The 26,657-nt window shown below is 43.3% G+C and overlaps 1 protein-coding gene across 1 annotated transcript in view; it reads left to right on the top strand.

Annotated features, from left to right (window-relative positions):
• DDAH2 (dimethylarginine dimethylaminohydrolase 2) overlaps nucleotides 1-23,198 on the top strand; it is a 41,789-nt gene extending 18,591 nt beyond the window's left edge. Inside the window, exons 3-7 of the mRNA XM_039357130.1 lie at nucleotides 9,182-9,281; nucleotides 12,250-12,323; nucleotides 13,594-13,713; nucleotides 16,351-16,494; nucleotides 21,677-23,198. Coding sequence (XP_039213064.1) covers nucleotides 9,182-9,281; nucleotides 12,250-12,323; nucleotides 13,594-13,713; nucleotides 16,351-16,494; nucleotides 21,677-21,793 — 555 coding nt within the window. The 3' untranslated portion in view covers nucleotides 21,794-23,198. The remainder of the gene's footprint in view (nucleotides 1-9,181; nucleotides 9,282-12,249; nucleotides 12,324-13,593; nucleotides 13,714-16,350; nucleotides 16,495-21,676) is intronic.
• The last annotated feature ends 3,459 nt before the right edge of the window (nucleotides 23,199-26,657 follow it).

Below are 26,657 nucleotides of genomic sequence, written 5' to 3'. Positions count from 1 at the left end.
TTCCGGAATCAGCATCCACACAGAGAACTGGTTGTTCACATATTCGAATCCCACCACCGGTCATAAGTCACCTTTTTCAGTTTTCTGTTTTCACAGGAAGACAGTGTTTACTTTGGGGTTTTTTTCAATTATGTGTCCTCCAAGTGTTTCAGACAAGATAAAAAATCTCATTGAAAGCAAGCTCAGCTCCTGGTGATTTCATGGGCACCCCATCTCGTTCACTTGGCATATACAGACAGGCCACCTGGCTTGGCTTTCTTCCCCATTTGGTCCATAGCCCTGGCATGCTTTGCTTGCCTTCCACAAAATTTCAACGCCACCTTTGCTTAGCTTTCTGAGACCAACCAAGGCGCAGCTCTTGTAATTACTGATAATTTTATCCTACTGGTTTTGGCCTTGGAGAGACGTAGGATAGAAATCTGGAGAGAACCATGCTGGAGAAGGCTGATCTAGCTGATGGTGTCAGAAGAAGATCCCATCTGTTCTACTGTAGGAGGCTCTGGGATTAATTGCACCCTTGTGTTTCTGCGGTGCAATTTGGTTGCCTTGGCAATTGGGATCTTGTCTCACCCTCCCTTCCTGGCCCATCTCCACCTCCAGTGTCACTTATAGATGTCTGCTGATACCCAACCCACCACGATACATCTCACAAGTTCCATATCATCCTTGTCGCTTAAAGCTGAGTGCTACAGAGAGTGGATTTGGTCTGAAAGGAAAAGGAACTTTTTAAAACAGCTGTAGATACATAGTGTGAATCCTTAGTACCATCTTCTTCTTCAGGAGAAGCTCTCTGTGTGAAGAGCTCTGAAGCAGGTACCACTTCATATGAAAAAATGTGATGCTTGTAAACATTCTGGGTCCTTTTGTTCCCTAAATGGCTTTTCAGGTTGAACAGCCCTAAGCAGGCAGGAATAAAAAGCACTTTTCTGTTAGCAAGAAGTATTTCTTGAAAACATTTCGAATCCCATGTCAAAAGCAAGTGTGTTAGAACAGGGTCAAAATGACCCTATAAGCACATTTTAGATAAATTACAGTCGCCAATCCATCCAACCATCTGTTTTTCTGTCTATCCATCCCTCCATCTCAGTGATTCTCAACTTTAGCAACTTTAAGATATAAGGAACTCCCAGAATTCCCCAGACAGCATGGGGAATTCTGGGAGTTGAAGTCCACATACCTTAAAGTTGCCAAGATTGAGAAGCAATGCTTTAGCTAGCCATCTAGCTGGCCATCTATCCAGCTATCTATACAGCTATCTATTGTTTCCATCAATCCTACTATCTATAACTTCTTCCAATTGGAATCCTAGCTGATTGGGCCACTTTAAACATACATAATCATGTCCAGGAAGAAGATGGGTATATGTCATCATTTGTACAACCAGAATGATGTAAAGCAGAATACCTTGGGATTCCAAGACTACAGGTGCAAAGTAAGTCCTCTTGAAGCATATTGCCCCTACTCTAAAAGTCTCCCATTTTTGGGGAGAGTAATAATAATAATGATAAAGTTGGAAGGGACCTTGGAGGTCATCTAGTCCAACCCCTGCTCAGGCAGGTAACCCTATATCATTTCAGACAAATGGCTGTTCAGTCTCTTCTTAAAAACTTCCAGTGTTGGAGCATTCACCGCTTCTGGAGGCAGGTTGTTCCACTGGTTAATTGTTCTAACTGTCAGGAAGTTTCTCCTTAGTTCTAGGTTGCTTCTCTCTTTGGTTAGTTTCCACCCATTGCTTCTTGTCCTGCCTTCAGACGCTTTGGAAAATAGCTTGACTCCCTCTTCTTTGTGGCAGCCCCTGAGATATTGGAACACTGCTATCATGTCCCCCCTCGTCCTTCTCTTCGTTAAACTAGACATACCCAATTCCAGCAACCGTTTCTTATAGTAGTAACTATATAGTAGTTATAGAGTAGTATCATGGGAGCTTTTCCTGAGTAGCCCCACGCAATAGCCATCAGGAGAAACCTGTCCATTCCTTAAACAGAGGTTGGTCAAGCATGGCTGGAAGAAAAGAACCATTTTGGGAAGCAAGTGGTGACTTTCTTCCCTGTCCCAACTTTTTTCTCCCCCGCCCTCCCCTTCTATTTCCTAAAACTGCTTATGTGACATTTCAGGAAAGAAAAATGTGATACTTGGTTGGATACTTCCTTGGATTTTATTTTATTTTATTCTTTACTTTACTTTACTTTACTTTTTATTTTTTTATTTTATTTTTTATTTTTATTCAGTTTCTGTAGCTGCCCACCTCAACCAATGACTCTGGTTTGGCTTAGAGTTCCAAAACTATAAAAAACAAAACCACAAGAACATTTAAAACAATGGAAAACATCCGAAATAAACCTATACAGCAGCCAAGAGAATTGACTATTTAACAGGAAAGCCAAGAAACGGGACTCAGGTACACAGCCAAGTTTTTAAAGCTTTGCAAAAGGCCAGCAGGGTTGCGGATTTGCTTTGGGCATGCAGCCTTCCTTTTTTCATTTTGGTTTAAGACTCAGTTAATCGCTACACAACCTTAAAAGCAGGATGGACAGGGCCCTCCATATGCCAAGAGGAATACCAGCTACTGCAGTGTTTCTCAACCTTGACAATTTCAAGGCATGTGGACTTCAACTCCCAGAATTCCACAGCTAGCAATGCAGGCTGTGGAATTCTGGGAGTTGAAGTCCACATGCCTTAAAATTGTCAAGGTTGAGAAACACTGAGCTATTGGATCAGTGCCCATAAGCACTGCATAGAATGCCGTGCCCCTCCCCAAAGGAGGAAAGTATGGTTGGATCAGGGATCTTCAAACTTGGCTGCTTTAAGACTTGTGGACTTCATCTCCCAGAATTCCTCAGCCTGGGTTAGATGAATGAAGGTGTCATGTTTCCTTCATTTTCCTAATTCAAGTGTGGACTCATTTAGACCGCTATGCCTATGCCTACCCGGATGATGCCACAATGGTGAATGCTGTGGCAGCCAATTTAGAAAGAGAGGCCTGCAACTGGGTGACCAATCTCCATGATGAAGGAGCCCCTGAACTGCAGGATGCTAAGCTATTCATGGCTCAACGGAGGGCCTGTTTTGAAGATGAATCTTAGACTCTGCTGGCGGAGAAGGAAATTTACTGTTTGAAGCAGAGGGGCCACTCCACTAAAGAATACATCCCAGAATTCAGAAGAGTGGTTGGTTGGCTGGGGCAGTGGCCAGAACGTTCGCTGATCAACTATTTCAAGCAAGGGCTGGACCATGACTTACTCCTATCGGGGCATTCCCAACCAGCCACGAGAGTGGTACAGTTGGGTGGCGGCTCTAGACATTGAGTTGGACCGCCCTAGGAAGTCAAGCCCAGCCGAACCTAGACCACGATGTGTTCAGAAGAAGCATCTTTTCGGCCAACGTTCCCAAGCCACCATGACCACCGGCATTCCCCAAGCACCTGCCAGAGCTCCCATCTGTGAAACCCCCCTCCCTCCTTTCCACGTGGCAAACTAGAATGAGAGAGAGAAAGATGGCTGCAGCTAGGCTCATTGTAGAGTTGACAGAAGGCACTTTCCCTCTATCCCAGGTTCACAAACCTGGTTGCCCAGATTGCACATGTAGAATTGCTTGAAAAATACATATGTCATGTCTGGGCCTACACTGGATACACCCAGAGAACTTATCCTTTTGGGTGGAAGGTCCCAGAGTGGAGAGAGTTCAGCTGATTTACTCTTGGGGGGGGGAGTATCTTTAGTTCTGTTACTGATTTTTTTGCATTTCTGTCTGCCATGATCAATAGATTCACAATTAAGTGAGTGTGCATTGGAGATCTAGATGCCTACAGCTGCGTTATCAAAACCCCACCTCCACATTGATATATACACATAAGGAGACCGGGTTTTGATCACATAGTTGTGAATGCCATCTCGATTTTTGCAAATGGCAATAAATATGGCCTGGTTGCTGAGCACTTGTAGTAGTATGTGTATACTTCTGCCATGGGAACTTCGAATCTGGGTTGAAAGTATCCCCCAAATTGGTCTGTTGGAACTTCAAATGATTATAAGTCAAGGACTCCATGTACAGCAGTGTTTTTCAGTCTTGGCAACTTGAAGATGTGTGGACTTCAACTCCCAGCCAGCTCCAGCTAGGCATGGTGGCTGGGGAATTCTGGAAGTTGAAGTCCATGTATGTTAAGTTGCCAAAGCTGAGAAATATTGCACTATAGGAATCATGGAATATTTATAAAGACAGAACTTTAGGGTCCAACCTGCAAATTTCCATTTTGGGTCCCTTGCAGTTTGGGAAAGTTGGGAAAGTTGTGAAAGACAAACACTCATTTTAAAATATTCCTTGAAAACTGAAGTCTCCTAGACTGTTATGCATAATGGGTTGAAGCTGAGAAGCAAAAAGAAGGCCAAGTTTGCAGCAAAGGAAAGTCACAGATGTTGTCAAAAGCAGAAGCGCACCCGATCCATGAAAATTAAGTTAAAAAGTGCTTATGTGGAGGAGAAAGAGATGAGTCATTGATAAAATTAGAACAGCCACGGCATCTCTATGGCATGAAGATGCAACAAAAGAATAATAGATCAAGTTAAAGGTCATTCGTGTGATTACATATTTTTTTTCTTAGAGGCAGATTAGAACTTCCAAGTTTATGCACTTTATATATATTCTAGGATGCATCGAAAATCACATTCTTGCCTTACTCAGGGACGAGATTTGGTCTAGAATGGACTATTATTTGGAAGGGAGGGAAAAAAGTTTATTCTCCATCAATGAGCTGAATCCCCATTAGGCTATTTCATCAGAAAGACTATCTGTAGGACATTGTCCTACAGATGTGATATCGGAGCCACTGAACTATATTTTTCAAAGATCCTGGAACACAGGGGAACTACCAGAGGACTGGAAAAGAGCTGATGTAGTTCCCATCCTCAAAAAAGGAAAAAAAAATGGATCAGGAAATTACAGACCTATCAGCCTGACCTCAATACCTGGGAAGATCCTGGAAAAGATAATCAAACAACGAATCAAAGAACACCTAGAGGCAAACAAAGTCATTACTAAAAGCCAACATGGGTTTGTCAAAAATAGATCATGCCAGACAAATCTTATTGCATTCTTTGACCAAGTGACAAAATTAGTGGATCAGAGGAATGCTGTGGACATAATTTACTTGACTTCAGTAAGGCATTTGATAAAGTAGATCACAACCTACTACTTGACAAGATAGAAAAATGTGGGGTAGACAGAACCACCACCAGATGGATCCGTAGCTGGCTGACCGGCCGTACTCAGCGAGTGTTCCTCAATGGAACTGCATCTATATGGAGGGAAGTGTGTAGTGGGGTGCCCCAGGGCTCTGTTCTGGGCCCAGTACTCTTCAACATCTTCATCAACGATTTGGATGAAGGGATAGATGTGGAACTCATCAAATTTGCAGATGACACCAAGCTGGCAGGAATAGCCAACACTCCAGAAGACAGGCTTCAGATACAGAAGGATCTGGACAGACTTGAACATTGGGCACTAACTAACACAATGAAATTCAATGGTGAAAAAAGCAAGGTTCTACATTTAGGCAAGAAAAACCAAATGCACAAGTACAGCATAGGTGGCACCATGCTCAATAGTAGTAACTGTGAGAGGGACCTCGTAGTCCTAGTAGACAATCACCTAAATATGAGCCAGCAGTGTGCTGCAGCTGCCAAAAAGGCCAACACAGTGCTAGGCTGCGTTAACAGAGGGATAGAATCAAGATCACGTGAAGTATTAATACCACTCTTCAATGCCTTGGTAAGGCCACACTTGGAATACTGCATCCAGTTTTGGTCATCACGATGTAAAAAAGATGTTGAGACTCTAGAAAGAGTACAGAGAAGAGCAACAAAGATGATTAGGGGACTGTAGGCTAAAACATATAAGGAACGGTTGCGAGAATTGGGTATGTCTAGTTTAACGAAGAGAAGGACAAGGGGGGACATGATAGCAGTATTCCAATATCTCAGGGGCTGCCATAAAGAAGAGGAATTAAGCTATTTTCCAAAGCACCTGAAGGCAGGACAAGAAGCAACGGGTGGAAACTAATCAAGGAGAGAAGCAACCTAGAACTAAGGAGAAACTTCCTGACAGTGAGAACAATTAATCAGTGGAACAGCTTGCCTCCAGAAGCATAAATGCTCCAACACTGGAAGTTTTTAAGAAGAGACTGGACAGCCATTTGTCCGAAATGGTGTAGGGTTTCCTGCCCGAGCAGGGGGTTGGACTAGATGACCTCCAAGGTCCCTTCCAACTTTACTAATATGAACATTCTCAGGAGAGAACAGGAGAGACAACATAGTCCAGTGGTGGCGAACCTATGGCACAGGTGCCAGAGGTGGCACTCGGAGCCCTCTCTGTGGGCACACGTGCCGTTTCCCCAGCCTTGCCTTCCCCTGCGACCCCCTCCTCTCCAGCAGCCCCCCTGAAGGAGAGTCGCCCTCGAGCGTGGCCCACACGGAATAGCGCAGCCAAGGACATGGCAGCCAGGCAGCGTAGACAAGACTCTGCCCTCACACCCCATCATGCAGTTGATGCTGCATGGCGCGGGCAGAGAGTGTGGCCGCCATAGCGCTGCGGGGCTGCCTGGGCGATCTGCGGCAGGCCCTGGAGGCGGTGAGTGGTCCTGTGGGCAGGCGGGGCAGGGGATGGGCGGGCGGAGCGGGGGCGGGCCCAGTTTTGGGGCACTCAGTCTCTAAAATGTTCACCATCACTGACATAGTCCATTTTTTTCTTTTGAGACTGCCTCAACATCCTCAAAAACTGATAGTCATAAAGAGACATTTCCTTTTATCCTCAGAGCACTGTAGCAAACTGGCCAACAACTGCATTTTTATGAAGTTCAGTAGTAGCAAATACAGGGGTTAATAGGACTTGGGGATAGGTGGACTGTTCGAGGTCTCCTCCTTCTCTCCTTGTTCGGCTCTGCATAATAATATTCGATGAAACGCCCAGTCACGTTCATTATTTATAACATTTAGGATTGTGTTATGACAGCATTCCCACCCTTGTATCACTTCCAGCAAATTTGGTTGGGCCTGTGAACAAAAGTTGTACATTTTCCCCAATATGGAAAAATGGAGAGCCCGTTTGGTCTACTGCAGGGGTTCTCAACCTTGGCAACTTTAAGACTTGTGGACTTCAATTCCCAGAATTCCTCAGCCAGTTTTGCTTTGCTGGCTAAGGAATTCTGGGAGTTGAAGTCCACAAGTCTTAAAGTTGCCAAGGTTGAGAACCCCTGGTCTACTGGTTAAAGCACTAGGCTAGAAAGCAGGAAACCATAAGTTCAGCTCCTGCCTTAGCCAAGAAAACTAGCTGGGTGACTTTGGGCCAGACAGTCTCAGCCCAGCTCACCTCACAGGGTTGTTGTTGTAAGGCAGGGGTTTTCAGACTTTGCCCTTTTATGACTTGTGGACTTCAACTCCCAGAATTCCTCAGCCAGAGTGTCTGGCTGAGGAATTCTGGGAGTTGAAGTCCACAAGTCATAAAAAGGCCAAGTTTGAAGACCCCTGTTATAAGGAGATTGGGAGAAGGAAGGAGCAGTGGCTATGTTCACTGCCTTGAGTTGTTTATAAAAATAATAAAGTGGGATATAATTTTTTTAAAAAATAGAAGCTCCCACCTTTCTTGGATAGTACAGTTTCATATGTGGAGGCCATAACTGGAGAACCAATGGCCTTCCAGATATTGTTCAGTGCTAATTCCACTGTGTCCTAGTCAACATGGCTGGTGGCAAAGAATAGTAAGAATTGTAGTTCAGTCAGATCTGGAGGTCTACAAATTGCCGATTTCCATCCTAACCCTTTATTTTTCTTCACGCCTCTGGAAAGAGATAAAAAATATAGAGCTATATTAATTCCTTTCCATTCTTTTCTTGTTTCATTTGCACTTCAAGTTATTCTTTATGTAATGCACATGTAGAAATGCTAAATTGTAGTTCCGTTGGGGTGGTGTTTCCTAATTCTTTGCTTATACTGCTTTGTCAAGAACCAAGTAGGCTTACCTTCTTGCTACAATATAAACAAAGTAGTGATTGCTGACTTCTGGAAATCTAATAAGAGATGTGAGTTGTGAAAATTGGCCTGTTTGGATATGGCCCAAATAATTCAAATTGGAGCCAAGATACCTGCTAGGCTTCTCTGCATAGCATAGTCCATGTCATGATTACTCAATGTATTAAAAAAGAACATGGGTAACAGAGGCTCCGTGAGGCCAAATTCTTCAGTGTGTTGGCTATTTGGAGCATTTTTTCCTTGATACAGACTCAGAGGAAGTCTGATTAATAATAGTATCTCATTATTATAGTATCTGTATGCAATAGTGGTGAATATTTGTATCTGCATGCTCTCATTGTTTGTGTGTAACCATCAGTTAGCTGAAATGGTACATCGTAGTGTAATAGGTTTTGAATCAAAGGACCTCAGATCTGCTAACTTTAAATGTGTATACAGAATCCAGGGTCCATTACTGCTCTGGAAGAGAAATTTCAAAGGTCTTCAGACAAGTTGTATTGGCGCAGTTGTGGCTGCAACTGTTAGCTGTTGTCACGTTATTGAGATTTCTGACACTCCCTGCCAGCTTCCTACGAACAAAGTCAATTATAGTTTACCACTATAATTCTTCCATCATGCTGCCCTGCCTTTTTCTCAAAGGATGACCCAATAGGTCAGTGGTGGTGAACCTTTTAGAGACCGAGTGCCCAAACTGCAACCCAAAACCCACTTATGGATCGCCGGGTGCCGGGTGGGCATGGCCACCGAGCTGTCAGCTCGTGCTCGCTTGCTGTCCGCTCTGACTTGTGCTCACTCTCAAGCTGTCTGCAGCAAATGCTGCTTCCACAGAAAATTGCTTCTTTTATAGCCTCTCGTCTATTCCCAGACTGCACATGCGCAGAGAGGAGGAGAGATCAGCTGAGCCCAGCAATGGCTTGTGTGCCACCAGAGACGGTTCCGTGTGCCGCCTGTGGCGCCCGTGCCATAGGTTTGCCACCATGGCAATAGGTCATTGGTTGTCTAGTAGTAACTAAGGTGAAGAAAGCCATTTGATGAAAGCCTCTTTTGAATCTTGTCTGAAGAGTATTAAGAATGAGAACACCTGAGGAAAGTTGAGGTATGATATCCAGCCATAACAGGTGTCTCTGTCTCTTCCCTCCCTGCTTCCACTGTCATTTTTACAGATCAGCTGTGTCAAAAAGGTCTTGGAGGAGCTAAAACTTCGTGTGGTAGAAGTTACAGATGAGGGAGCTACCCTGGATGGAAGTGATGTGCTCTTTACAGGTGAGTTGGTCCACTGGTCACCACGATGTAAAAAAGATGTTGAGACTCTAGAAAGAGTACAGAGAAGAGCAACAAAGATGATTAGGGGACTGGAGGCTAAAACATATAAGGAACGGTTGCTGGAATTGGGTATGTCTAGTTTAACGAAGAGAAGGACAAGGGGGGACATGATAGCCGTGTTCCAATATCTCAGGGGCTGCCATAAAGAAGAGGGAGTCAAGCTATTTTCCAAAGCACCTGAAGGCAGGACAAGAAGCAACGGGTGGAAACTAATCAAGGAGAGAAGCAACATAGAACTAAGGAGAAACTTCCTGACAGTGAGAACAATTAATCAGTGGAACAGCCTGCCTCCAGAAGCAGTAAATGCTCCAACACTGGAAGTCTTTAAGAAGAGAATGGACATCCATTTGTCCGAAATGGTATAGGGTTTCCTGCCTGAGCAGGGGGTTGGACTCGATGATCTCCAAGGTCCCTTCCAACTTTACTACTACTATTATTATTATTATTACTGTTGTAATGTTCTTTATTCCACAAGAAGATAGAACATAGAATAATTGGGTTGGAAGGGATCTTGGAGGTCTTCTAATCTAACCCCTTATTCAAGCAGGAGACCCTATACTATTCCAGACAAATGAGAGCCAGCAAAGAAAGATCTGGTACTGCAGAGCTCAAAATAGCTTGGTATTTTAAAGCAGAAGTGAGCAATTATTTGAGGTTCAGAAGCTGCCCTTTGTTTTGTGGAAAAATTATTCATTGTTTATTCATTCATTAAATTTATGAACTTTATTTAAGTTCATAGAATGTGGTGAGTCATTCATATCTGGTAATTTCTGGGATTTCTTGATGTTCTCTGAGCTTGATTTGATTTTTCTTCCAGATGTTTCATTACCAGGCTTGGTAACACCATCAGTGCAATGTTAATGAAGCATATAATAATAATAATAATAATAATAATAATAATAATAATAATAATAATAATAATAGTTACAAGCAGCGGCATGACAAAGTAGCAACAATAGTGCATTGGAAGATCTACAAAAAATGAGTGGGTGAGTGGGTGGGTAATGATAATATAGTCATGGTAAATGCTTGGGCATTTCCCCTATGCTGCGTTCATGTGTGTGAGAGGGATGAGAGGGGAGGAAGGAGTAGGGAGGAAGTAGGATGGTTAGAGGAGATGGGGAGGGGAAGAGAGTAGGAGGGGAGGAGAGAAAGAGGAGGAAAGTAGGGAAGGATTAGAGAGGGTGGACGCAGCCTGGGGGGAATGGGCAGGCGGTACCAATGGTTAGGAATTTAATTGTATTTTGTATCAATAAATGGAAAATAAAAACTTTTTAATAAAAAAAAAAGTCTGGATAGTGGACGTGGCAATGCCTGGAGACAGCAGAATAGATGAGAAAGAACTGGAGAAGATAACAAAATACAAAGACCTACAAATAGAAATAGAAAGACTGGCAAAAGCAAGCAAGGGTAGTACCAATAGTCATAGGCTCCTTGGGTGCAATCCCAAAACAACTGGAGCACCACGTGAACACCATTGGCATTGACAAATTCGCTATTAGTCAATTGCAAAAGGCGGCCTTACTAGGAACTGCTTCCATCCTGCGACGATACCTGTAATACCATCAAACATCCACACCTGCCTATCCCAGGTCCTGGGTAAGGACTCGATAGGTAGACAAAATGCCAAATCCAGTCTGAACATCTGGCTGACTGTGCGATGATCAATAATAATAGTAATAGTAGTAGTAGTAGTAGTAGTAAAGTTGGAAGGGACCTTGGAGGTCATCTAGTCCAACCCCCTTCTCAGGCAGGAAACCCTATACCATTTTGGACAAATGGCTGTCCAGTCTCTTCTTAAAAACCTCCAGTGTTGGAGCATTCACTGCTTCTGGAGGCAGGTTGTTCCACTGGTTAATTGTTCTAACTGTCAGGAAGTTTCTCCTTAGTTCTAGGTTGCTTCTCTCCTTGCAGGAAAACAACCAGAAAACACCAGGATGCCAGCAGTTTAACCCTGAGCTGCATATATTCTCTATTATTAGCATTTGATAATGTATATGAACAGGTTTTTGTTTTTTTAAGCTGGACAGGTAGCTCTTAAAAATATCAAACTGCATTAGTGTTTCTGGGTTTCCTTCCTAAAAAAGATGGGAACTAATGCTGTTGAATTTTGATAGTGTAAGAAAGCATTTCAGAGATCATGCAAAAGAGGGTTGGAGGCTAGGTGCAACCATGGGGCTGCAAATTAACTCTCTCACTCCTAGGAAGAAGGCAATGGCTAACTATCTCTGAAAACCTTGCCAAGAAAAGTGTAAGGACTTGTCCAAGCAGGCTCTAAGAATCAGACATGATTGAACAAAAGGGAAAAAAAACCCTCATCAACAGCATGTTTTAGGAGTGGACACTTGTTCAAATGAAATCCTCTTTCTTATATATAGCCCAGTGGTTCTCAACCTGTGGGTCGGGACCCCATTTGGGGTCAAACAACCATTTCACGGGGGTCGCCAAACAACGCAGTCCGCCATTTTCCCCCCCTTTTCCTTAGCTGGGCTACTCCCTTTTATTCTGTTGGCTTTTGAAAGCCAATAGAATAGACTCTCTTGAGTAGAGTCTAATTCTATTGGCTTTCAAAAGCCAATAGGAATTGTCCAGGCTGTCTCTGCCCTGCTGAGCCCGCCAAAAGTCCAATTCTGCAAACGATGCTGCACCAGTTGAGTAGTCGACTGCAAACGGTTGAGTAGTCCTTGACTTACGACCGGTTGGGGGTCGCGGCATTAAAAAGGTTGAGAACCACTGATATAGCCATTCTACCTGTTAAGACTTTTTTTCCCAGGGAAAACTGATGTTTATTTTTGGTCAGATTTGAGCTGTGGTGATGACACCAGCCTATTTATAGGCTTCTTCAATCTGGGGAAGGCTTCTTAAGAGCTGATGATCCTGTTTTCCACTTTTCTTTTCTCTTTCACAGGTAGAGAGTTCTTTGTGGGTATTTCCAAATGGACCAATCACAGAGGAGCAGAGATGGTAGCTGATGCTTTTAGAGTGAGTTGACTTTCTTAGAATGGGCCAACCGCATACCCCCAAAATATATTTATACAAAGAGGCTAGTATACACTGGATACTGTTCTTCGCTTTTCTTCTCACATATACAGTAGTTGTATTGAATTGGGGCACTTTTTGAGGGAATAGTATGATGCAAAAACGATAATGGCAATAAAAATATTATCTCAAAGATACTCTCTTGGTTATTTTTTTTTCCTTGAAAAAGGTTCGCTTTTTATCCAAAAAGCTTTTTCAGTTCTTGTATGAAAAGCAACATGTTTTCAAGGGAAAAAAAGCCCCCAAGAAAGTCCAGTTGCCTTTTGGAAAGCACCTTTGAGACAACCATGATCTGGATGATTGAGAATCTCCATAGACAGTAAAAACATTATTTTTCCAAACTGGGAACTTTTTCACTTCAACATATTCCCCCAAAGAGGTCCTATGAAGATGCCCACAGCAGGGGATTTTGAGACATGTTTTAGGCAGCCTCTCTCAACCCAATAACTCATGGCAGAATGCAATCCTCTTTAACCCAACCAAGTTAATTGAGAATAATAGGGATGCTAGTCCAAAATGTGTGGCAGGCAGGTCGCAAATGTATCACAAGGACTGCAAAGCTCAGTGTTTGCTGTTAGCTTTGAATGCTTTAGAATGGAAAACTTCAGGAATACATTCCAGTGTATACAGCTAGACAGTGATGATGTCGGTTTCCATCTGTGTTTCCATCCCCCAAAGAAGGGGGCTCCCAGTTCACCCTCTAGAACACAGCCTTAGCAGCTTAAGGATGTGGGGACTTCAACTCCCAGAATTCCCTAGCCAGCCATTGGAAACACTGCTCTAGAACTTCATCCCCATCAGAGATTCGCTATATAATTCACATGTGAAGGATTTCTGAAACAGATGCTGTGGGGTCCAGAGTTCCCTGGAAGTGTTCTAACCTTACCCAAAGTGATCCATGCTTGAAACGGTTGCTTCTGGACTCAGAACATTTTTGTACTCTAATTGCTATTTCAGAAGTCTACTCAAACCCACCAGGAGATGTCTGAATTCAGTTGAATTCAGACATCTCCTGGATTTTGAAAGTGGGCCATTTTGGTGATGGGAATAGTTCTAAGTGGGCCTCAAATTGTGAAGTGTGATTTATATAGATTGTTCAAGTAAGATTATTGGCAGAATCATGTACTAGATAGAAGATAGAGAAGGGAAGAAATGTTCTTATGTACAGTTCAGGGGCCTCTGCAGAAGCTCAAGTGATGTTCTCTTCCTGCAGGATTTTGCTGTGTCTACTGTTCCTGTCTCAGGCACGTTGCATCTCCGCAGCTTCTGCAGCATGGCTGGACCTGACACCGTTGTCATTGGCAGCAGTGAAGTGGCTAAGAAAGCCATGAAGGTAATTCTTGGAATCACCAAGATCTTTTCTTTAAAGGTTCCTTCAGGTTCTTGGGTAGATCCTCTCCTAGGAAAGAACCCCATTCATTCCAGTCCCCAAAATGTCCTTGCCCAATAGCCATTAATGCTAGTAACTGTAGAGGACAAGGAATTTCTTGCGGATAAGTCATCCTCTCCAGAAGAGAAACAATAGGCTGGTAGAGGGATTGCTGCTTGCATTTCATGCCCAGAGAAATGCAGTACAGGTAGTCCTCGACTTACGATTGGTTGCATAGCAACCATTTGAAAGTACAACAGACAAAAAAAAAAAGTTTCAAACTTCCAGATTCAAACAACCCAGATTCAAAATTCTGGTAGCCATCCCTATCCCTTCCGTCACATGATCACCCTTTTGGCTGCTAGGCAACCGGTTAACATTTACGGCCATTTGCAGTACCTGCAGTCACATGATGGTGATTTATGATATTTTTTGTGAGGAACTGTTATTTCTGGTTTCCCACAAAAAAAATGCCCGTTGTAGACAATGTGTTCTTTTAACGATTGCTCCCCCAAAAATGTAAAATCACCTCAACCAGGTGATGACCCACTTAATGACCAGCACAATTTGTGACCGTAAATCCAGCCTCAATTATGGTTGTAAGATGAGGCCTACCTGTAAGCTCCACAGAAAATTCTGTCCAATCTTTGACAGGCAAAAAAAAATTTTTTTTTAAGGGTAAACTTTTATGGGGTTTATTTTCAAGGTTATAAGCATATTTTCCAACACAGAGCAGAAATAGCCGCTTTGCTTGTTTCTTGGACACTGGGAAGTTGGCTAAATAAAGCTAAGTGTGGATTGCAGCCCACCCAGACCAGCATGACTTTCCTAGAATAGCTGTTCCAGTTTCTCAAGCAAGGCCTGTCAGTGATTATCATCTCCAGCACCTATTATTCAAGAGATATACTGCCTTTGGACAGGAAAATTTCATTTGTTTTCACAGCTAGTTAGTATGCACAGCCTTGTTCTCCATGAATCATTCCCTATGTGAGGCTGCTTTGGGCTTTGTTGTTCAATAAAATTAAAAAAAAACAGATCAAACTTTTATAAATAGTTTCCAGATGTCTTGTTGAGGTACATTCTGCTTCAGGGGGAGATTGGCTACTTGTTGCAGTCCTGAACTGACCATTGATCTGGTTCTTTCACATACAAGTAGTTGTCAATTTTTGACCACAGTTGACCCCCAAATTTCCATTGCTAAGCAAGGCAATTGTTAAATGAGTTTTGCCCCATTTTATCTTTTTTAACCAGGGTTATTGAGTGACTCACTGCAGTTGTTAAGCTCGTAACACGGTTGTTAAGTTAATCTGGCAACCCTCTACAGCAAGGGTCTTCAAACTTGGCATCTTTAAGATTTGTGGACTTTAACTCCCAGAATTCCTCAGCCAGCCAGGATTGGCTGAGAAATTCTGGGAGTTGAAGTCCACAAGTCTTAAAGTTGCCAAGTTGAAGACCCCTGCTCTACAGTATCGTGAGAAGATCACCTGTTTCAGAATAGCATGATTTTGCTGCAAGGCTGGCTCTCTAAGGAAGCTGATCGTGTAATGGGCCAGGTGCCTCTCTAGGAAGCTTGCAAAAACAGAAAATTATGTTGGATGGTTCTGAGTGCTGAAGCACGCTAACTCCTGCAGGGTCCCTAGGCAACTAGAGGGGCTTGCAAGATACAGCCTGATCTGCCCTTGCTCATTGGAAGTTGCAAACTTTATCCAGCTGATTTCCCCTTGCTCTCTGGAGACTTGCATACTTCAGGTGGCTTGATCTCCCCAAGATCACTGGGTGGGAAGAAAGGTAAAAAAAATTGCAGGGACCCCAAGGGGGAGAAAAGTGAAGTACGGAGTGCCTCTGGAGTGGGAGAAGCCTTCGGAGGCCCAGGTCAGGCGAGCCTGACACTGCACTAGGCATCCATCTAAGGCAGTGGTTCTCAACCTTTCTAATGCCGCGACCCCATAATACAGTTCCCCATGTTGTGGTGACCCCCAACCACTTATACATTACCGGGTGCCAGGGGCGTGGTCAAAGAAAAGGGGAAAAAATGGCGGATAGCCTTGTTTGGCGACCCCCGTGAAATGGTCGTTCGACCCCAAATGGGGTCCCGACCCACAGGTTGAGAACCACTGATCTAAGGGCTGCCCCATCTAAGGCACCCTTAATGATCCCATGGTTTGTTGAAAGGCTGCATCCAGGAATCAGATATGACAGAAGTTCACAAAAGGGGATTACGTGACACACCGTCATAAATATGAGCCAGTTGCCAAGCATCCAAATTTTAATCACATGATCATGGGGCTGCAGCAACGGTCGTAAGAGGGAAAAATGGTCCTAAGTCACTTTATTTCAGTGCCGTTGTAACTCCAAACGGTCACTAAATGAATGATTGTAAGTTGAGGACTACCTGTCTCTGATTTAGCGAGGATTTTCTTTTTCAACTGCCCTCAGAATGTAAGTTGTGTAAGAAAAAGGAAAGCTGGAAATGAGCCAGTTCAAGTAAGAGTGCGAATGAGGATGGGAAGGAGGACAAAATGAAAATTACGTTTTTGATGTTGTCTTGACTAGAACTGCAGATGAGCTGAGTTCCTCTGCCCTCCTCCTCTTTTTCTGCAGACCATGGAGCAATTAACTGATCACCACTATGAGACGCTGACAGTTCCTGATGATCCAGCGGCTAATTGCATCTATGCTCGTCTGGGCCAGAAGAGTAGTGTTCTTTTGCATCGCAGCGCAGAAGTATACCCAAACAGTGTGCAAGTAAGACAAAGGGGAGACTTGGGTCTAATGGAAGGATGGGGATGCTTGGGTTGGGGGGGTGGGTGGAGCTTTTGGGGAACACAAAATAGGTTCTATCTGAAACATTTGTGCTATCACATTGTGTTGAATCTTAATGACCGCAGAGATGGACCTTCTCCGGAATTATTTGGCCCTTCAGGTCTTCCAAAGGTGCACCCATCACCACTGCCAGTCATCCTCTTCACTTTTCACACACACACGCACACACACACACACACACACACACACACACACACACACCCTGTACTCAAGGAAAGCTCAATAGGTACCGTATTTTCCGGCGTATAAGACGACTCGGCGTATAAGATGACCCCCGACTTCGGAGAAGATTTGCATGGTTTAGAAAGTCGTCTTATACGCCGGAAAATATGGTAGTCCTGGACTTGCAATCATTTGAATTTACAACAGATCAGCCAAAAGCTACTTATAACCTGATTCTGGAGCTGCAGTGCCTGCCCTTTGGTCATCTGACCGCAGTTTGGATGCTCAGCAACTGGCCCAAAACATCTTAAGTAAACCAAAAGATCCAGTAGCCCAAGAAGTAAAATCAGGAATCATCTACATCTATTTACATAATACACAATGTAAAGACTGTAACAATAGCCACTATGGACTGGAAGAAGATTATTTATTTATTTATTTTAGAAATTTTATATAACCGCTTCCTTGCTCATTGCAAATCTAGGCAGCTTACAGATAATGAAAACACAATGTAGAAATAAATAAATAAATAATAATAATAAAATAATAACCGCCCATCCCAGACTAGCAGAGTCCATCCATGAATACCAACCGAGAGAGCCAGTTTGGTCTAGTGGTTAAGACACCAGGCTACAAAACAAAAGACTGTGAATTCCAGTCCCACCTTAGCCATGGAAGCCAGCTCGGTGACTTTGGGCCAGTCCCTCGCTCTCAGCCCAACCCATCTTATAGGATGGAGTATTAGGTATGTTCTCTGCTTTGAGTTATTGATAAAAATAATAAAGACAGGCTAAAAATAAATAAAGTAGCTGTCAGAACACACAATGAAAATTACTTAATCTCACAACACATGGACAGGCTCAACTATAGTTTCAACTGGGAAAAAGACAATAAAAAGCTAAGAAAGAAACAAAAATTGTACACTGTCTAGAATTCCTCTTTGAGGGAGTTGGGTGGTTCAGAAATGTGATGGTTGGTAGGTAGGTAGGTAGGTAGGTAGGTAGGTAGATAGATAGATAGATAGATAGATAGATAGATAGATAGATAGATAGATAGATAGGACTAGAACACATCCTTTCTAGCAACTAATACCCAGATAAGCGGGAATTAACACCACACAAACAAGCAGAAAACAATTATATTCAAGAAACTACTAAGGAGAAAACTACATCCCCACCAACACTTGCAGGGCAAGCTACTGTATGTGAACAGAGAGCAAACTGCACACTCTGTTGCTTATAATGTTCCCTACTCATATAATGAAACATCTGCAAGCAAACAATCGAATTCAGAGAGCATCATGGACTACAAATACTCTCTTCTATTGGAACACATTAGAAATATCAAGAAAGGTTCTTATATTGTACATCCTCAAATACCAGTGTATCCTCAGAAACCTCCCTGGGAACCCATCAAGAGGCCTGCTCCATTTTATACTTCCACTTTAAAAAAAAATTAAATAGGAAACTGGCATAGTGAAAATGAGACACGCTAGAGGCATTGCTATAATCCTTGCAGTCAAGCCCCAGGCAGTCCGGTAAGAGCAAGGAAGCAAGAAATGCAGATCTCTACAAGGTCTCTTAATCTTGGTCTGGAAAAGGTAAAAAAATAAAATAAAATGACATAGTTGATTTAAGGGCACAGGCTTCTGTGAACTGCAAGTCACCTCATCCAACTGTTTGTTGAGCTCTTGTGAGATAACCTGAGAGTTTTGAAAGTAGAGGAATTCAGCAATCTCTTGATCAATTTTGATGTTTAAGCAGAGTTTCACACATCTTGCAAGTGGCCAAGATAACAGAATAATAGAGTTGGAAGGGACCTTTGAGATCTTCTAGTCCAGTGGTTCTCAACCTGTGGGTCGGGACCCCATTTGGGGTCGAATGACCATTTCACGGGGGTCGCCAAACCACGCTGTCTGCCATTTTTTTCCCTTTTCCCTAGCTGTCCTTATTGATGGCCACACCCACTTGGGGGTCACAACAACATGGGGAACTGTATTATGGGGTCACGGTATTAGAAAGATTGAGAACCACTGTTCTAGTCCAAGGGTAGGCAACCTTGGCTCTTTTATGACTCATGGACTTCAACTCCCAGAATTCTGTAGAATTCAGGAATTCTGGGAGTTGAAGTCCATGAGTCATAAAAGAGCCAAGGTTGCCTACCCCTGTTCTAGTCCAATCCCCTGGTTGAGCAGGAAACCCTGTACCATTTCAGAGAAATGGTTGTCTGATCTCTTCTTAAAAACTTCCAGTGTTGGAGCATCCACAATTTCTGGAGGCAAGTCGTTCCACTGATTAATTGTTCTCACTGTCAGGAAATTTCTCCTTAACTTCTCTAGGTTGATTTCTCTCCTTGATTAGTTTCCATCCATTGCTTCGTGTCCTGCCTTCAGGTGCCTTGGAGAAAAGATTGATCCCCTCTTTTTTGGGTCACCCCTTTAGCTATTGAAACACTGCTATCATGTCACCCCTAGTCCTTCTTTTCATTAAACTAGACATACCCAAGAAAGGTATTTCTGAAAGAATAAACATTGTTCCTTTCTGGTGTAAGGCAGAGGGGTTGAGATAAAGAAAATATCTGCCATACCTAATTCCTGCAACCGTTTTTTATATGTTTTAGCCTCCAATCCCCTAATTATCTTTGTTGCTTTTCTCTGCACTCTTTCTAGAGCAGTGGTGGCGAACCTATGACACGCGTGCCAGAGGCGGCACTCGGAGCCCTCTCTGTTGGCATGCGCACCTTGCCCCAAAGATGGCAACCGTCCCTCTTCAATCAGCTGCCCGCTAACTCGCCGAGGTCCTATGTGCCCGGATGCATCCCAGCATGGCTGATTTGCCTCTCCCCCGTCCCATCCCTCCTAGCTCGCATGCTCTGCTTTTTCTGGGCACGACCCACTACATTGCCTCCTCAGCTGTCGACTGGCTGTCTAGCTCAGAGGTGGCTTCTCTGAACTGCTGGCGGCGGACTGCGGAGCCCCAGAGTGGGGCTGTGGCTGCTGTCGGCCCCCATACGCTTGCTGGCCTCTGTGTGTGGGGGCCGATGGTGTCAGGCAGCAACCGCCCCAGCCCCTACCTTGCCTTGCCCTGCGACAATGGCACCCCCACCCTGCATTGCCTTGCCTTGCCTCACCCCGCAGGACGAGCCTCCTGTCCACTGCCCCACCTGCCAGAGATCCCCTGGATCTGCCCCAACCCTGCCCGGCCCCCACAGGTGTCCCTCCCCACGAGCAACATTGAGGTGACCACGCCCACCTTGGCCACACCCAGTCTGCCATGACCACAGCCACGCCCACCCAGTGGGCCACACCCACCTGGCACCCGGAGATAAGTGGGGTTTGGGTTGCAATTTAGGCACTTGGTCTCTAAAATGTTCGCCATCACTGTTCTAGAGTCTCAACCTCCTCTTTAAGACTCATTTTACAGTGGTTTTTAACCTATCATAAGTGTTTATTATCTATTTTGAATCTGCATCACAATGTAATCCACATTTGCATTACTAACTTGTCTTCAATAGAAGAGACTTTCTGTAGCTCAAGGCTGAAATGTAAGGTTCTTGGTGCTCTCTGAGCTTGGGGATTTGCTTGTAGACATTTCCTTACCCAAGAACCATCATTTTATTTTATTATTTATCTATTTAACATTATCAGTATGAGCATCTTCCCTTTCTTCCTCCCCTTCATGTCATCCCAGTTCAAATCCTGTATTACTTCAGACACACCATGCATCTGATGACATGGCCTGCAGCCAATGAAAATGTGCACGGTTACTAAAATGTTAGTCAGAAAAAGTGTGACTAAAGTCCTGATTTTTAAAAACCATAAGACTAAAACAATTCTCCTCGGACAACTTTTAGAAATTGTAAGTGGAATGTCCCAGCCTCATTTATAGTAAGCCAGTGAAGGTGGATTTTTCTAAATGATTGAAAAGCTTCTTCTCAGATTTTTGGCCACCTGAAATAAGTTGCCATGTATGAAATAGACTGCCAGCAAACTTGCCTTCCATATTTGAGTTGTATATATTTACCAACAGAGGTGAATATTTGTAGCAGGGTTAAAATGAGGAGTCCTTAGTGCTCTCTGAATTTGGTTGTTTTCTTGCAGATGTTTCATTACCCAAATTAAGTAACATCCTCTGTAAATATATACTCTGTCTTCCATTCCTTTGTTTGTCTACCACAATAGATGGAAACTACCGTATATTCCGGCGTATAAGACGACTTTTGAGAACGTTGAAACAGCCTCCGAACTTGGGGGTCGTCTTATATGCTGAGTCGTCTTATATGCAGGAAATAAGCTAGTTTCTGGCGTATAAGACGACTTTCTAGGCATGAGACTCGGCGTCGATCGTCTTGCGACTCGGCGTCGAACTCGGGGGTTGTCTTATACGCCGGGTCGCCCTATACGCCGGAATATACGGTAATCAAGGAGAGGAGCAGCCTAGAATTAAGAAGAAACTTGCTAAGAATGAGAACAATTAACCAGTGGAACAGCTTCCCTTTAGAAGTTGTGGGTGCTCCTTCACTGGAGGCTTTTAAGAAGAGATTGGACAACCATTTGTCTGAAATGGAATAGGGTCTCCTGCTTGAGCAGGGGGTTGGCTAGAAGATCTCCATGGTCCCTTCCAATCCTATTATTCTTTATCCTGTACCCCTAAAGATCCTTCTGGGATGGCAGAGAGCATCTCAGAAGCTGATTTATCATTTAATAATTGGACGTTTTGTGACTAATGGGTCTGTGGTGATGGCCATTTTCTGAGCAGGCCTGTCTCTGCAAGCAATTGTGTTGTGAGTGCATTGGGGAGAGAGATTGAGATTGCAACATCTCAAAATGTCAGGTGTGACTCCAGTTCAGAAAATACAGTCTATCCCTGCTTTAAAGGCCTGAGTTAGGAGGGGTTGCATTTGTGAAGAGAAATAACATGTTTCTGTTTGCTTGTGTTCTTAGACGTTTCAGAAGCTTCCAGATTACACCCTGATTCCTTCGGCATGCACTGAAGTAGCCAAACTTGGTGGGACTCTTAGTTCCTGCTCTCTTCTCATCAACAAGAAGCTGGAGATCTAGCACCTATGGATTCACAGAAAAATACAGGTTCCCCCAGTTCCTGGAGCCCTTTCCTTGTTTTGTTTGTGCAGAGCAATGTAGCTCTTTTTTTTTTTCTTTCTCCATTTCCTTCTGAAGCAGAGTGCCACCCTAATTCCCCATACCTGCTAATTAGGTCAAAGTTAAATTTGGCATCTGTTTCTCTTTTAATTTACATTGGATTTTCTCTCCAACCGAGTCCTACCTCTCTTTACTTTCTCTCTTTACCTTTTCTTATGTTGCCCTTTAGAAAGATTTTTACTCCAGCATAGTTAGGGATTTATATCTCTTGCTCCCAAAACTTAATAAAAACCACACCGGGAAGCTTGGCCTTTCAGCAGTTCGTCAGTAACTCCTGTTTTAATAAGGTGGTCAAATTTCTAACCCACTCGGATTACTTAAGAAACAGTGGTGCTCCCCCCCCCAGCTCTCTTTTTGTTGTGTCAATGACAGGATTTTGTGGGACAAGATTATTGCAATAGATACTGAGAGATATTGGTGGGCAGCCTTTTTTGGAAGACCCTTAGGAGCATCCATTGTGAAATCTGTATCCACAGTGGTGGCCAAAATTGGACCTTTTCTCTCTCCCTCTTTCTATATCACAATATTAACTTTGGAGAGCAGAGATATTTTTGTAGCCAAGGCCTGCTTGTGACTGTTATTGAAAATGGTCTTCGACTGGCTTGGCAGACAAGTCATCTTTCATTGTTAGAGAACTGGGTAATTCTAATACCATTGGTATTATGGATTAGGAGTCATCCTTAACAGTAAGGGTGGCAATCTAACACTTCATATGTCCTGGCAGAAGTGCAAAGGTCTCAGTGGTGATGAAGGTTCACATGACCTTCAGTGCCCCTGAAATATTCTCAGAGAACTTCACAAGTACCAAGACAGGAGAATATGTGTAGCTCAAAGTTAAACTGTGGAATCCTTGGTGTCCTTTGAGCTTCGTTGTTTCTTGCAGACGTTTCATTACCTGACTAAGTTACATCATCAGTTGGATGATGAAACGTCTGCAAGCAAACAATCAAGCTCAGCATTAAGGACTCCACAACTTTGTAAATGGTATCTTATATCTCTGCTTAGTATACTGTATACCATGGTGCTTTAATTTGGGTTTCTCCACCATTTTCCCAGCTCACAACAGTTTCCTTATTGCCTCTTCTCTGCAAACTCACAAAACTAAAGTCACCCCTGAGGAGATTTTCCTTCAGCAGCACCACATTATGTATCTGTGTAATGCGGTTAAGGGGCACTTGTAGCAATGTTCTTGAGAACAGTTCTGCCGATGACCAGCTCTAGGTTTCTCGATGATTCACTCACTGTCTCCTTTAACCCTCTGTGCAATCAGTTTAAAAAAAGTAATAAATAAAAGACTGCAACAATTTCTTGCTTGTTCTCTCTTCTTCGATTGCATTCTTGGATTTTGGTTCACACAGCCATCCTCCAACTGAAAAGCCTCCATTTTAATGGCATTCTCTTTTTACACAGGTAGTCCTTGACTTACATCCACAATTGAGCCCAAAATTTCAGTTGCTAAGCAAGACATTTGTTAAGTGAGTTTTGTCCCCTTTTTCTGACCTTACTTGCCACAGGTGTTAACTGAATCCCCGCAGTTGTTAAGTGAATGTGGCTTCCCCATTGACTTTGCTTGTCAGAAGGTTGCAAAAGCTGATCACATGACCCAGTCATAGATACATGCCAGTTGCCAAGTGTCCAAATTTTGATCACATGACCATGGGGATGCTAAAATGGTTGTAATTGTGAAAAATTGTCATTTTTTTCAGTTCAGCCACTAAACGAATGATTGTAAGTCAAGGACTACCTCAGTTTCTGTTTTTGTCTAATAAATGATGGTGTCCCCTAACAATTCAAAGCGCAAAATAAAAGGTGATGGATATTTGGGATTCAGATTTATTTTTTTTTAACTGTGTGAGAAGTAATGGAATAGAGATGATAAGGGATGGTTCTTCAAAGCCAACAAGATATTTTCAACATGTTTCCATGGTGTTTAGCTGTGTAGTGTAGCTTTCACATCAAATGGAATGTGGTATATTACAATGTGTTTGTGCCTTGCTAGATGTTTGGTGTTTCTTCATTCTTGCAGTAAGCAAAAAAAGCAAAATAAAAACCAGGAGATACATTGACTCCTTAGCAAAGCATACTACTGGTATGTAGCTGATGATTCCTGCTTAGTTTTTTGTGTTGCAATCTCTACGAGGCCCATCCTGTCTCTGTTTTGAACTATCCAACTCAAATCAGTTGAGTTTGAGTCTGGGCCTCATACAATACAAAATAAACATATAGCCAAAACAAAAAATCAATTACACATTCTTGTTCCTGGAACTTCTGCTGAGCCCAGAAGAAGCACCGATCAGTTGGAATGTTGCAGCATCTCCAAGGTCTTGTGATTTACATTCAGATACTTGGCAACTGCTTCATATTTATGACGGTCACAGCGTTCCAGAGTCATGTGAACTGACCAAAACCTGCTACAACCACCCAGCAGACGGGGAATAAAAGCCAAACACCCCCCCCACCCCCGCTGCCAATCCTCAACAGAAATACTCACAACAACGAAAACCTCGGACAGCAGGAAGAGCGCTGCCAGTGCGCAGGCAAATGTCTTGATCAGCTGTGCCTTGGGGGGCACTTTTTTCAGTGCCATTGTAACTTCGAACAGTCACTAAGCAAACTGTTGTAAATCGAGGACTACCTGTACTTTATCACTTTTTTCCTTTTTTTTTTTTTGATCATCATGTTTTTGACATCTTGCTAGGCTACTGGTGGTACTCGGATGTTGCCATATCCTAAAAGTGGTACAATGGGTGAAAAGGTTGAAAAGCCCTGTACTAGATGGTTCTCAAGAGCAGCCCCATGTAGGGTGTGTTAGAATAATCCAATTGTTACAACTCCCTTACCTCCATTTTTGAACACTTGTCAGGGTCTTTTTAGGGAATTTTCAGAGTTGCATATACAAAGAGCTAATGATCAGAATTGAGAGGATGTATGCATGAGGTGGTTATAATGAAGTGCTGCATTTACTTGAAATGCAATGGGGGATTTCTTCTTATGAGGTTTCCTTTTCAGTGGAAGGTTATTTTATGATTTGGGTTCATCTTCCGTTCAGGTCAATATGGCATCAGATATTTATTGCCAAACTTGGCTTTTCATGTACTTTTTTTTTTCTTAGTTGGGGGGGGGGGGGGTAGGAAGAACAAAGTTCTCACTATGTGAACATTAGAAAAAATTTAAAGTGAGTAAAGAAATCAAAATAGCCATCTATAGGATCTCTAGAGCAGTGGTTCTCAACTGGGGTCGAATGACCATTTCACGGGGGTCGCCAAACAAGGCTGTCCGCCATTTTTTCCCCTTTTTTTGGCCACGCCCCCGGCACCCGGTGATGTATAAGTGGTTGGGGGTCACCACAACATGGGGAACTATATTATGGGGTCGCAGCATTAGAAAGGTTGAGAACCACTGCTCTAGAGAGTAGTCCAGATCCAGTATTAAGAATGGGAATCCAATTTGTATTTTTCCTTGGAACATCTCCATTACTACAGCCACTTTTTTTAAAAAAAAGGGAAAGAAAACTCATTGCACCAACTGCCAGTTCATTTCCAAGTACAGTAGTCCTCAACCTACAACAGTTCATTTAGTGACCATTCAAAGTTACAATAGCGCTGAAAAACGTGACCTAGGGGCATTTTCTACACTTATGACTATTGCAGCATCCCCATGATCCCATGATCAAAATTTGGACGCTTGGCCACTGGTTCATATTTACAACGGCTCAGTGTCCCAAGGTCCCTTTTGCGACCTTCTGACAAGCAAAGTCAATAGGGAAGCCAGATTCAGTTAACAACTTTGTCACTAACTTAACAACTGCAGTGGTTCACTTAACCGCTGGGGCAAGAAAGGTCGTAAAATGGGACAAAGTTCACTAAACTAGGGCTTTTCAACTTTTTCATTGACTGTACCACTTTTGTTGTTGTTGTTAATTGCGAAGTCGTGTCCGACCCATCGCGACCCCATGGATAACGTTCCTTCAGGTCTTCCTGTCCTCTACCATCTTCTGGAGTCCATTTAAATTCACACCTACTGCTTCAGTGACTCCATCCAGCCATCTCATTCTCTGTCGTCCTCTTCTTCTATTGCCTTCAATCTTTCCCAGCATTAGGCCCTTCTCCAGTGAGTCCTCTTCTTCTATTAGGTTCAAAGTATTTGAGTTTCAACTTCAGGATCTGGCCTTCTAAAGAGCAGTCGGGGTTGATCTCTTCTAGGACTGACCGGTTTGAACGCCTTGCAGTCCAAGGGACTCGCAGGAGTCTTCTCCAGCACCATAGTTCAAAGGCCTCAATTCTTTTGCGCTCAGCCTTTCTTATGGTCCAACTTTCACAGCCATACATTGCAACTGGGAAAACCATGGCCTGGACTATACGCACTTTTGTTGGCAGGGTGATGTCTCTGCTTTTTAGTATGCTGTCTAGATTTGCCATAGCTTTCCTCCCCAGGAGCAAGCGTCTTTTAATTTCTTGGCTGCAGTCCCCATCTGAGGTGATCTTGGAGCCCAGAAAAATAAAATCTGTCACTACCTCCATTTCTTCCCCATCTATTTGCCAGGAATTGAGAGGGCCGGATGCCATGATTTTGGTTTTCTTAATGTTGAGTTTCAAGCCAACTTTTGCACTCTCCTTCTTCACCCGCATCAAGAGGCTCTTTAGCCCTCACTCTTTCTGTATCTTGGTATCTTCTGCATATCTTAGGTTATCATCTGCATATGTAGGTTGTTGATTTCTCCGGCAATCTTAATTCCAACTTTTGATTCATCTAGCCCTGCCTTTCT

This window comes from Crotalus tigris, unplaced genomic scaffold, assembly GCF_016545835.1.
Source record: "Crotalus tigris isolate CLP2741 ecotype Arizona unplaced genomic scaffold, ASM1654583v1 scf7180000018867.1602434, whole genome shotgun sequence".
Classification (NCBI taxonomy): domain Eukaryota; kingdom Metazoa; phylum Chordata; class Lepidosauria; order Squamata; family Viperidae; genus Crotalus; species Crotalus tigris.
Note: the sequence above shows the minus strand (reverse complement) of the source record. Positions and strands in the feature narration are given on the sequence as shown.